The 13,978-nt window shown below is 37.0% G+C and overlaps 1 protein-coding gene across 1 annotated transcript in view; it reads right to left on the bottom strand.

Annotated features, from left to right (window-relative positions):
* Cntln (centlein) overlaps positions 1-13,978 on the bottom strand; it is a 242,082-nt gene that overhangs the window by 49,665 nt on the left and 178,439 nt on the right. The window contains exons 17-18 of the mRNA XM_051188130.1: positions 10,486-10,579; positions 10,177-10,400 (exon numbers count right to left, since the gene is read on the bottom strand). Of these exons, the coding sequence (XP_051044087.1) occupies positions 10,177-10,400; positions 10,486-10,579 (318 nt within the window). The remainder of the gene's footprint in view (positions 1-10,176; positions 10,401-10,485; positions 10,580-13,978) is intronic.

Raw genomic sequence — 13,978 nt, 5'->3', positions numbered from 1 at the left:
GCTCATAAGAACAGCTAGAAAACAAACTAAAATTAGCAACAGAGGTGATTACTGTTTGTCTCACACAGCAGAAAAGAGGAGCTGGATCTACCTCTGCAAACTGATATCTGCCCAGAAGAAACTTCAGCATGACCATTTCAGGAGGGCCCCAGTCATTCTGCAGATGACTATATGCCTGATTTAATAATCCAGCAGGAACTCCAGCACGGCTGTTTCAGGAAGGCCCCCGTCATTCTGCCCATCACTATAAATGTGATTTGATGTACTCTTTTTGTTGTCACTTGTTCTTTTACTTGGAAGCCTCACTCTAGGGGACAATCTACTCTACCAAGGACTCTCAACGAAGAACTAGAGATGCTGGCCTCCACAAGCCATCTGATTTCTACTGGGTATTTGAAATGCATGATTTAATGATGTTTTGCTATCTACTTGCTACTTCTACTGCTAACAATTATTTATTCTTTTACTTGTGCTTACTATATACTTAATAAACTCATTCAAACCCTAAAGCACATGCATCAGACCCTGGACCACATAGAACATATTTTATTTGTTTAAATTATATTGAATGAATTCACAGTAATTATATTAAATATCACCAATTTGAGAGGGTCATAAAACAAAGATTAAAGATTACCATTTGTAGTTCCACCTTTATATACTTAAGTTAGTAGAAAATGACGGTTTTTAAAAAATGTTTTCTAACTATGAACAGAATCTTAATACCTTAAAGAGAGTTGATAGTTATACAATATGTCTAAGCCTTACAGACAAGTTTTTTTTGTTTGTTTTTGTTTTCCTTTGGGTTTTTTGTTTGTTTGTTTTTTTTTTTTTTTTTTTTTTTGCTAAATGTCTGAATTTCAAAATTCCTTTAATCCATTACAAATTTAACAGCAGCAATACTAATATTTACATGATGCTGATCAGTTGTCCATTTGCTCTATTGGAATTCCAAGGCTGCTTTTCTGTACTCCCTGTGTGATTTCCAATAATGGAAACATTTTTACAATTAGAGAATTTGGTAAAATAAAGATACTAATGCCACTTAAATGACTTTTTTTAAAATTAAGAAGTAACATTTAAGAAAATACCAAAGAAATATGTTTCAAAGCATAGAGTACAAATTTGTTCTAGGGAAGGTAAAAACAAGGCAGAGTTTGTGAAGTTTTGTTGAAGACTACATTTTTTCAAAACAGCAAGATACAATGGTTGGGGCATGGTGAAGATAGATTCCTGGAGCTTGGCAACCAGTGGCAAGCCTTAGCCTAATTGGCAAGGCGAATGAGAGACTCTATCTTAAAAGCCAATGTACCCCAAGAAACAATACCCGAGAATGACTTGTGGTTTCCACATATATCCATACACAAGGCATATACAAACACAAAAACTGGCCCGTGTGCGCACACACGTGTACACACACACACACACACACACACACACACACACACACGAGAAAGGGGGGAGGGAGGGAGGGAAGGAAGGGAGGGAGCAAGGAAGGGAGGGCGTGAGGGAGGGAAGGAGGGAGGTAGAGAGAGAATTCTAATAGAAGATAGCAAAAGCAGGGCATGAGGGTAAAGGCCTTTAATTTCAGCACTTGGGAGGCAGAGGCAGGAGATCTCTGAATTTCAGGCCATCATGGTTTACACAGCAAACTTCATGTCCACATTTTTCCCTGTGATTTCAAGGACAGCTTCATCAGATTACTCAATACTTTCAATAAACTGCTTTCTTATTTTGACATATTTAAGCTTTCCTATGTTTTAATAGCTTTTCCTCTATGTATACAACTTCCAAAACTATTCAGCTAAATGCCACCTCCTTCAAAAACCTTCCTAAAGAATGATAGCAAAATGATTTTCCCCACCCATTATACTTCAGATATATATGTATGTATATGTGTCTTTGTCTATGGATATATGCACAATAGTATCAATAATACACACACACGCACACACACACACATATATATCATAATTTCCCTGAATTGTGATACACTCAACTGTCATATTAGTATCTTAAATGAATAATAATGATCATATTTAATTCCTTATTGAATATCTCATTACAACAAGATGGGTGGGAGAGAGAAGGCTTATGTGGTATGGGGTGGATATACCCAAAGTACATTTTTTGTCTGAATGCAAAGAACCTTACACAGCCCCTGTGTAATAAAATAAAACAGAAAACAAATTCTAAAATAGAAAGTACAGTTAAATATCACAATCCAATATTCAGAAAAATGTTCTAATTTGTCATTTCCAGGAATATTCGTATTTTAATGAAACAAATGTATTTGAAAGTATGTTGTTACAGACAGGAAACATTGCTATAAGTCAACGACTATAATGTCTCATACTGTTTCATCTTAAACAAAAAGTAAGTTTTTTATTGAAGCTCTTCAGTCTCTACTTTTTGTATATATTCTGCTGTGAAATCAGAACTAAAAACAGAGTATAAGAAGCATGATTTCCTAGCACACAGTGTTCTAAGTAATAATAATGGTTTCTAACAATCAGGCCCAGATATTCCATTAACAAATATCACTCAGTTCATCTGGAAGATCGGACATGGGAACAAGACAGTCACGTCCAATTCCACATGGATTCTGAGCTCAGATCCTGGATTTTGCACAGTTTACCTTATGAACATGATCCGAGTGACATTTCACAAATTCCTGGATAAATGTTGCTACACTCTGCCAGGAGAGAGACAGGCTATGTCATGCACAGATCAATAATCTCACTGTGTTTCATCAGCCTCAAAATAAAAAATGCTTCATCTGGCAAAAGCCATGGCCCTAGAGAATCTGACATATATAAACTGAATAGCTTACAACAATTGTGTACCACACAATCTACTGGTGTAAAATACAAGAAACATTGGGGATGAGCAATGAGAATCATAGAGAGTTGTTTTCTATGTTTTTATTAACAGAGGTTTGAACAACAATTATCCAAGGACAATGAGGTTATTCAAAATCCTGTAATTAATGGCAGAAAAAAATGGCCAGTAGTTTACCACTTTCAACCTTTTTAATAAGAGGTATATAAATGATTATCAACAAAATCTACATTTATGAAATACTGACAAAGACAGTAACATAAATACGTGAAATTGCACTACAAATTTATAGAATCTGACACATTTAAAATTCGAGGGTTTGAGAGACATACTTTGTGCTGAGGGTGTCTACATGCTGGGTTAACCTAAAAGCCCAAGGCATTTGGTGACTGGGCCATGTTCCAGGCTGTCATACTTCACTGAAGTATTTTACTGAGGTGTGATTAAGCCAATTTAAGGTTAATTAGTTAATATAAGACATGCCACAAATTTAAAAACTCAAATCTTAAAAATCAAACCACTTTATTTAAAATTGCTATTGCCCCAAAAATGTGAGAATAAAATATGCCGTTAAAGAATTTATCTGACTCAGAGTAGGGGAATCAAGAATTCTTCAAGAAATTGGAGTAGAAAAAAATGTTTATTAAAAAAGCAGCAGCGTACATTTGCAATACTTATGCTTTCAGGCTTCATGTGAAACCTGTGGTCATCCCCATAGCTACAGTTCTTAGCAGCAACAGCTAGGGATGAAATTTTTTTTTCATATCACAGTTTAGAAGCACCTCTCTTCAATTAAAAAAATATTATTGACTTGGTTTTATTTTTCCAATTGCTATGACAAAATGCCATGATGATACAACTTATAAAAGAAAATATTTAATTCAGGATTCATTTTCCAGAGGCGAGAGTCCATGACATCATAGGATGGAGCATGGCCACAGACATGCTAGGCACCGGAACAATAGAAAGAGCTTACAGCTTTTATTTATATTTTGCTGGTTGCTACATATTTTTATTAAAATAGTGACTGGTATTGTAAGTCAGTTGCTTGGATCTTTTGTAGTCTTTTCATTATTTAAAACAATCTTAAATTTTAAATATATTTTGACAATACTTTCTCTCCCCAAACCCATTCCACATCTGCTCTCCATCCCTATTCATCCAAATTTCAGTTTTTCTTAAAAAAACAAAACAATACAACAACAAAACACCCAAACCTAAAAAAACAAAGCAACCCCTCAAAAGGAAAGAAAAAACACCAAACTCTAACCAAATAAAAGTATACCTCTCTCTCTCTCTCTCTCTCTCTCTCTCTCTCTCTCTCACACACACACACACACACACACACACACACACACACACACAAATCCTATAGTGGGATGTCTCTATCAAATCCCTCCCCTTAGAGCTCAGGGAACCCCTCTGAAGAGGAGGCAGAAGGAATGAAAGAGCAAGAGGGGATGGAGGACACCAGGAGAACAAGGCCCTCTAAATCAACATGAGCAAAGTTCATATTCACTCACAGTGACTGAGGCAGCATTCACAGGGCCTGCATGGGTCTATACCAGATCCTCTATGGATAAATTATGACTTCCAATTTGATGCTTTTAGGGGATTCCTGAATGTGCAAATGATTCAGTCTCTGACTTTGTGACTTTTCTTGGGCTCTTTTCCTCTGCATGTTTGTCTTGTTCAAATTCAATATGAAAGTTTTTGCTTCATATTATTATATTTTATTGTATTATGTATTTATTTTAAATGAATTAATGGAATGAATAAATGAATGAATGAATGAATGTAAAACTAGCCACTAGGATAAAGGTTAACAACTGAACTGCCACTTATACCTGTTGGGAAAGGGAAAACTGGTTTTCTCTAATAGAGTGACACTGGGTATATAAACCATTCCAGGACAGGCCTTGTGTTCAGGAGAGCTCACATCTTGATTCACAGTCATAACTGGGAATGGCATGGGATGCTGAAAACCTCAAAGCCCACCCCCACTGGTGCATCTTCTCCAATAAAGTCGCACCTCCTAATCCTTACCAAATAGTTCTACCAACTGGGGACCAAATACCCAAATATAAGAGCCTATGGGCACCATTCTCCTTGTCATACCTTCTTCTAGGACCTAAAATCCTAGAGCTAGTTAGATAACCATAGTATTAATATAGTGAGATAACTTCCCATTACAAGATCCAGCAATTCCACTCTTAGGTATATACCCAAGGGATACACATTCATACAACAAGGACATCTGTTCAACTATGTTCATTAGCATCATTTTTGTAATACCCTGAACCTGGAATCAATCTAGATGCCCCTCAACTGAAGAATGGATTAAAAAAAGTGTGGTACATTTACACAATAGAGTACTACTCAGTGGAAAAAAATCAATGGAATCTTGAAACTCGCAGGCAGAAGGATGGAACTGGAAGAACCCATCCTGAGTGAGATAACCCAGTCACAGAAAGACAAACACTGCATGTACTCACTCATATATGGATATTAGACATAGAACAAAGGATTACAAGACTACAATACACCTCCAGAGAAGCTAGGAAAAAAATGAGGACCCTAAAAGAGACATGCATGGTCCCACGGTGAAGGGGAAAGGGACAAGAGAGCCTGAACAAATTGGGAGCATGTGGGGAGGAGGAGGGAGGAGAAGACGAGAAGAGGAGGGGGTAGGAGTACATGAGGGATCAGAAAGATCAAGTCTGGAGAAGAATAGAGGAGAATAAGAAAAGAGGGAGCCATTATAGGTTTAAAGAGAAATCTGGCACTAGGAAATTATACAGAGATCCATCAGGATGCCTTAAATGCCATTCCCCTATAATGAGAATGATGACTATCTTAAATCCCATCCTAGAGCCTTCATCCAGTAGCTGATGGAAGCAGTAGCAGACAGCTAAGCACTGAGCCTAAGTCCTTGAATCCAGTTGTAGAGAGGGAGGAGTGATAAGCAAAGGAGTCAAGACCAGGCTGGAGAAACCCAAAGAAACAGCTGACCTGAACAAGTGGGAGCTAATGGAACCCAGACTGAAAGCTATGGAAACAACATAAGACCAAACCACGCCTGCTGAACATGGGTGTCAGCTAGATCTGAGCATTGTATAGGGCCTCTGGCAGTGGAACCAGGATGTATCCTAGTGCATAAAAGGACTTCTTAGCCTAGATAAATGGGTGGGTGGGGGACCAGAAGAGGGATGGGATGGGAAGTTGATAGGGGCATGGGAGGGAAGGAGGGGAGGGATCTGGGATTGATATGTAAAATAAGATTGTTTCTAATTTAAATAAAATTTATTATAAAAATATAGTGGATAACTTCCTTTAGAAAACAAAGTTATTTGCATATCAGGATTCAGAATACTAGAAGCTTAATGACTAGAAAACTGACCAGAATAACTGAAATAGGCCTTGTAGGGTTTGTGACAAACAGGAAAGGGAACATGCTGCATTCTTCTTAAAGTACCCTGACTGAGCTCACTAACTTTCACATCAAACCAAGCCTCCGTTGCTTTCATGGCACTCTATGCCCATGAAATAGTTTGGTAAATGTTTATTGTGTTTCTAAAGTGAGATTAATACCTTCAACTCTTTGCTGTGAACCAAGCCAGGCAGTAAATCAACCTTTACACAGTCACTGAAAATGGACCATGTCCTCACTTATGCGATTAAAGATGTTTAATACCTGATTTTCTTTTAACTCAAGTAGCCTATTAACTATAAAGAGAATACTAGATTCCTTGGATTTGGAGTTACCAAAGGTTTTGGAGTTACAGATGCTGGGAACTGAACCCCTAGGGAGCCTGTATAAGAGGAACAAGTGCACTTAACACTAAGACATCTTTCCAGTCCCTGTTATTTGAAACTTTGGACATGAGTTTGTGGTACTATTGGGGGAGATTATGGAATCTTACTGGAGGAAGTATGTCACTAGAGGTGAACTCTGAGAAAGTATAGCCTCATCTCACTGCTATTGCCCTCTCTGCTTCCTGTGACATCTGAAGATGCGATCTCTTGGTTTACTGCTCCAGATGCCTGTTGTACTGCCTGCCTATGGATCCTCTTGAACCACAGCCAAAATAAACTCTTTCTTCTATGAGTGGCTTCTGGTCATGGCATTTTATCAGGGCCATGGAAAAGTAACTAACACATAGATTTAGGTTGTGATCTGGAAGCTCCCACTTTATACTCTGGCAACTATTTCAATTCTTTAAGAATTAATTGCATTGCATACAAAACAATGGGCACCATCTTCTTTATAAAGTTTTATGATGAGCTAACAAAAAGAAAAACAATTAAATGCCTAGAAAACAGGTCCAATAGTCACTGAACAAAAGCTACCTGGTGTTTTCTTAGACACCATAGAAGCTAAGAGCACAAAGTCTGCCACCAGACTCCTGAGACTGGAACCCCAGTTTGCAATTTATATGCCTGTGGTGTTGGGTAAGTAATTATCCCTATCTTAGTTTCTCCATTTGTACAAAAGGATCAGTTGTAAAATCTACCTCATTGAATAGATGTCTAAAGATATGAGTAAGTTATGTGAACTTATAACAGCCCTTGATATTTAACACATGTGCAAGTATTGGCAAACATTGTTTCTATTAAGAACTCTATGTAATATCTGAAAGAACAAATCCAACCACTCAGACCGGAGGTGGCTTTAAGGAAGAGAGGATTCTTTACTATGACAGATGTTTGATGTGAGAAAACAAAATATTATAAGGATAGCTTGGTTGAGCAAAGCATAGTAAATGGTGTAAAAGATGCAGGCATGGGAACAGGTGATCTCCCAATTGAGAAAAAAGAAAACCACACATTTAGGATAGAAGTATGAGGAACACTGAACACAATTTGTGATATTTTAATGTATATTAATATTAAACACATTAAAATACAGTCAAATATATAATAAGGTAAGAACACTAAAGAATGTAAAAATGAGTAAAAAAAAAAAAAAGTAAATAGTTCTCAAAAGAGAACAACAGACAATAATCTATATTATCCAATACTGAAGCTTAGCCAAATACTAACAAAAGCAGCTGGCTCTACCTTATTAGTAGGTTGAGGACATGGCCAGGAAGGTAGGAAATGTGTCCACAGAAAACAGTGTCTTTTCAATATTCTCATTACTCGTCATAGTCTAAGGTCCACTAAAACTGAATATTTTATCATGAGAGAATTTTATTATTATTTATTAATACTACACCAAGAGTTATATCTGGCCATTGACAGACTAGTATAAATAAAATAAGCAAGGGACAAGAGGGTGGAAGATCCTTCCACCGGCAAGACCTAAGTGACATATTTCGAACATTCAATTCATTAACAGTATAATTCATTGCTTCATTTAAGTGACCGCCAAATGTTCAATACCAATTGCATTCTGGATCATAAAACAAACCTCAACAAAGATAAAACCATAGTGTATCTGGCTATGATGACATCAAATATAAAAAACTGATAGGAGAGAGACAGAGGAATGTATCCAAACACTTTGAAACTAAATAATATATTCCTCAACAATCAAACAGTTGGAGAAAAATCTCTTACATAGACATACATAATCTGTACATTTTGGATATAGTGGTAACGTGGTGGCTCATGCCTTTTATCCCAGGACTACGGAGGCTGAGGAAAGAGGATCACCGTGAGTTTGAGGCCTGAGACAGAGAACTTGGTCTCAAAAATAAACAGTCAAAAGGAAGAATGGAATGAACCCAAAGACAACAGAAGCACAAAGCAATGCAATGTACTCAAGGAAAACAAAACAGAAAACCACTGAAACAAAAACGTAACCCGTTTTATTTTATCAATTTTTAATTTAAATTAAAAACAATCTCATTTTTACACACCAATCTCAGTTCCCCCTCCCTCCCATCCTCTCACTTTCCTCACCATCTCCCCATCTCACCCCCCATCCACTCCTCAGGGAGGGTGAGGCCTCCCACTGGGGAATCATCAAAGTCTGTCACATCATTTGGGGTAGGACCAAGGCCCTTCACCCTGTATCTAGGCTGAGAGAGTATCCCTCCATAGGGAATGGACTCTAAAAGCCTGTTCATGCACTAGGGATAAATACTGGTTCCATTGCCAGCAGCCACATAGGCTGCCCAAGCCCCCCAACTGAGACCTCCACCACTGCCTGACTCTATGGCTTGTTAGTATACCTCCTGGGATTAATTGTGTGTATCACCACTGCCTAGCTCTATGGTTTGTGGCTAGCTTTGCTTTTTATACCCTGATGCAAGCTTTAATAAATCATGAATAATATATCACCACAGGTAACAGGAGAACAAAAAGCATCCATAAAATACACTAAATCAACAGGTTAACATAAGAGGAAATACCATGAGTATCTTAGGAGATGACAAAGAATTATTAAACTAAACTAAAAATTATTAAGGGTGCGGTGGCACACATCTTTAGTATCAGCACTTGGGGGCAGAGACAGGAGGATCTCTGTGAATTCCAGGCTCTGTTCTCTAAAACAACAAGTGAAACCATACAAAGCCCAAATCTTTGTAATTTAAAGTCCACAGAAAGTTAAGGAAAGAAGATAGTTTTAACTTGGTACACCAAAGTGTATCTCATACATAGAGGTGAACCACAAAGACAGAAACCCACATAAGATGCAGTTGCTTTATAAAGCAATACTAAAGTTGGAGTTTTATGCAAATGTGTAGTACAAAATGTCAGAAGTATGTTTGTTTATTATTATTTGGACATTCTGTTCAGAATTTATTTAATTTTTGTTTTTTAATTCTAATCATCAGCTCAAACAGCAATTTAAAAAATCAACACATTCCAATACAATAATGTCCTAATTTGAATGCAACAAGCAGAAGAACAATGGTAAGCAAACTGTTTTTAAAGTTTTTGAATTTTTTTTTTTGTAATTGAAGTACCATGTTTCTATAAGAGCAAATTCTCTATATATCCAATAAGAACACTTAAGTTCATAATATATAGCAGCCTGGAGTGTGAGCCAACTAACTTGTTTCAGGCAGTATCCACTGGTGTGGGACATGGGACTGCATGAAGACTTGCAACGCAACGAGGGTGATTGGTACCAGGAGTACCGCAAATCCATCAGACAGTTGGTTTTAAGGTTTGGTACTGTCATCAAATTGAACATGGCCCCAACATGCAGTTCCATGACTCAGTGTGAGATCATGAGACCCAACTTAAAGAGACAGGATCTAGATTGACACCTCAGATTTTTTTAAACATTTGTACACATGCCTAACAGAAAAGGAACTAGAACCACATTTAAACAAACTACCCATATGTTCAACATATCTGTTATAACACAGTTCTCTTTACCTTTATCGTCTGTCTGCTGGTCTGAAATCGCTGATCAGATATCTGCTGTTGATGGAGGAGTTTCTCATTTGCTTCTTTATACTCCTTAGCAGAAGACTCTGCTGCTTTCCTGGCATTATGAAGCAAACTGTTTTGTTGCTGCAAGGATACAATCCGTTCTCGTAATAAAATAGTGTTGCTACTGGATTTCTGGGCAGGTATATTTTTGCATTTTTCTCTGTTAACTAAATAAAAATAATATTGTTCATAATTTATAGAATCAGATCACATTTGTAAAGACACTGTGCTAGCTTCTTATTATACTCTTACCTCTGACAGGAATCACTGTATGAAAAGTCTTCTGCATGCTTCCACTCTTCTTTTGAAAACTCATTTTCTTGGTATTCTTACAATGAGAAATATCCTAATTTTGAAAGTTCCAGAAAAAAATTGGTTACTTCTCAATGACACTGTCAAATTCATATGCCACTTGTAGTTATGTAGGTAAAATGTGTAGACAACAAAATTCTATAACTGACTCCTCAATTATAGCCTCAGAAATCAAACTGAATTTATATTTTAATATAAATGTACAATAAATTTGAAGTTGAACTATCAGGTAGAAGATATAGACACAAAATTAACTCAGAAGAAGTAGAATATAACCTAAGGACAGTTTTAAAAAGTAGGAGTAAATAAAATAAGAGCAATAAAGCATGGGTATTTAATGAAGCCATCTCCAGCAGTCTGGGAGATTTGTTTAGATGCTTCTCCTGTTCTGTTTGAATGTAGATGTGAGAAGCTAAGGGCAAATGAAGTTGAAATGGTGACAACAGCATACTTTGCTTTCCTACTGGGACACTTGGCTCATATTTGGGAGACCTAGGCAAGATCACCTCAAGCTGAAGACTAGCAAGGCTCACATGAGGAGCTCCAAGCCAGCCTGGCTTCAGGGAGCTGAATGGGGGTGTCTAGTGTGGTATCATTCCCAGACTTTTTTTCTGTGTCTCTTCCGGAGACTTCCTACCTAGTCCCCCGATCTGGTAAACACTGTTTATTTCCCTGGGATTAATATACACGAGTCTAACAACTGGGTAGTTACAGTTTGGTATGAATGGTATTAGTTTTTGGAAACTACTGAAGTATTTTCTGAAATGCTACATTATTGCATTCCAAAATCACACCAGCAAAGCCTGAGCTCCATTTTCTCTGCATTTGGATTGCCATTATTTTCATCGAGCTGCCATTTGTGATCTTAACCTGGATTTCCTGAAAGGTTAGTGATGATCAACAACTTTTTGTACTTATTTGCCACTCAGGTATCTTTTCAGGTGAACTGTCTGTCTATTCATGCCTTGCCCACTCTCAATTGGACTGCTGTATCTTTTACAGCTAGACTTTGAGAATTCTTTATCCGACTCAACATGTGAAACTTTTATCAGATACTTGGCACCAGCCATCCTGTCTCACCTTCCAAGTAAGAATTTTGCTTTGCAAAATTTGTAAATTTTAATGCAATCTGCCTTATGAATCTTGGACTGGTATCGGATCTAAAACTTCTTTATTCATTAAACAGTAGGTTCTGAAGAATTTTCTCTTACCTTTCCTTCTACAAGTTTTATAACCTAAATGTCACATTTTTATATGTTATGTGTAAGCTAACTTACACATAAAATTTGAGGTTTAGGTATATAATCCTTTTTGTTTTTTGTTTGCATGGGAATAGCCAACTGATACTGCTATTTGTCAAAAAGACTACCATTCCTTAATTGAAATATTCTTTTCATCTTTATCAATGATCAGTTGCTAAAAATTAAGCAAATTCACTTCTACACTCAGCATTTTATTACGTGGATAAGAAACCTTCCTGCCCTCTATCATCCCATTTGATAACAGAACCAATTTGGGGGGATAAGGATTTATACATATTTTTCAGTTTTGCCATTTTTATTTGGCTTTTCAACATTTTTACTTCTTTGCTGAGATTCTTTATTAACAGGCCCCTGTTTTTTGTTTTGTTTTGTTTTTTCATGTTGTAACCTGTCCATAATTACTCACTGAAGCACTTAACAGTGACATTTCATTTAAAGTGAATATCACATGTATCATATAATTCCATATCTACTGTCAGTCTTTGTCTTTTGTTGACTGATTTTTCTTATTCAAGGGGCAGCATCATGGGTTCTTAATATGTTGAGTAATGCCCAGTTGCATTACTAAATGGCTGTGTTGTGTGTGAAGACTTTGATATTATTTGCATTTTGCTTGTTTGGACATTACTTGGTTGAGACAAGAGGCACAGCATCAATTATACAAGTTGGGGATGGAAGTCCAGTCACTAGAGACACCATAGTTGAAGAGGGGCACATCATTACTGCTTTGCTGGGTGGAAGTTCAGGCTCTCCAATGGGCCTCTGCTTTACTACTGAAGTTGGAAGACAGAGAGAGCCTTGTTAGTGCTTCCACCTGACCAGTGTGACAACTCAAGGAGGCTTGGGGGCTTGTTAGGTATGAAGTAATGAAAGTCTCCTCTGTGCTTGGCTCATGAAATCACCCTGCTAGGAAAGAAGGGGAATGTCTCAGATGACAACAGATGTTCAGGACTTTCTGTCGTCTCCAGTGCCCTGAAGAAGGAGTCAAGGCTCCCTGTGAATCCTCTAATACCTTACCCGGATAGGAAGAGGAGAGATGAGAGCTGCCTCCTTATAAATGACAAGAGAGTCAAGGTACCCAATAGGCTTTTATTGTTGGAGGTTGTGCTTTCCAGGGTATTTAGTTGATATAAGACAGTTAATACGTAAAGTTTTCTGTCTTGCTATGCTAACCCTCTCTTCATCCTCCAATTGGAAAGAGCACGATGTAATTAGGGGCTTGTATTGTCTCTATTATTAGTTTACGGGTTTCAGGTCTCTCAGTGTCTAAGGGAACTCAGTGTCAGGGAACTCAGATTATTCAACGCTATGTTGAACCACAAGACCTGAGGTTCCCATCTGATATTTTTACTTTTCCTTCAAATTTCAGAGAAGTTTATTTTAGTATATATCAATTTTCCTACCTATATAATGGAAAAATAGATAAATCGGATCATATTAGAATTAATATATTATCTTATTTATAGGTACCATCTAGTACGACAAAAAGTATAGGAAAAGATATCTCATACATACACACACACACACACACACACATCATATATATGTATATGTTTGTCTGTTTGGAAAATATTATAGTTCCTCACCTGGTATATTCTATATATAATAAAATAAAGATAATTTGCTTATAAAATAGACAGACATGAAAAGGCAGTTTAGTAAAGAATTACAAATGGTCAAAAAACACAAAGAAAAGACTCAGTATCTTGGTAATCACAGAAAACCTTCCGTGATGAATCTCAAACATACAGAAGTGGCTGAAATGAGAAAGCCTAATATACTAAGTGATGAGATTTTCATTACCACCTGGGGTGTACAGAAAAGTGGCCCCAAACTTAAGAAAGTAAAAGTGCCAACCTCAAATTTACTACAGAAATGTCCATATTTATGCAACAAAAGGAATATACAAGAATATTTATTGCAACATTATTTGCGGAAATTCTGAAAGGAAGCCTCTCAAATTCCAAAAGTATGTTTGGCAGTGTGTGACATATTCAGACAACAAAATGCTGTTTACAGGACTTAAAATGAATGAACTGTGAGTAGTAGAGAACAAGAAAAGCCAGGTACTAGAGGCTCCGTGACCTACTTCATAAAGCTACAGAGAGAAAACTTAGTCATAACCCTAGCAACAGAAGTGACTGAATTAAAGTCAAGATAATGGTTATTCC

This window comes from Phodopus roborovskii, unplaced genomic scaffold (genome assembly GCF_943737965.1).
Source record: "Phodopus roborovskii unplaced genomic scaffold, PHOROB, whole genome shotgun sequence".
NCBI classification, from domain to species: domain Eukaryota; kingdom Metazoa; phylum Chordata; class Mammalia; order Rodentia; family Cricetidae; genus Phodopus; species Phodopus roborovskii.
This window is presented reverse-complemented; position numbering and strand designations above follow the sequence as displayed.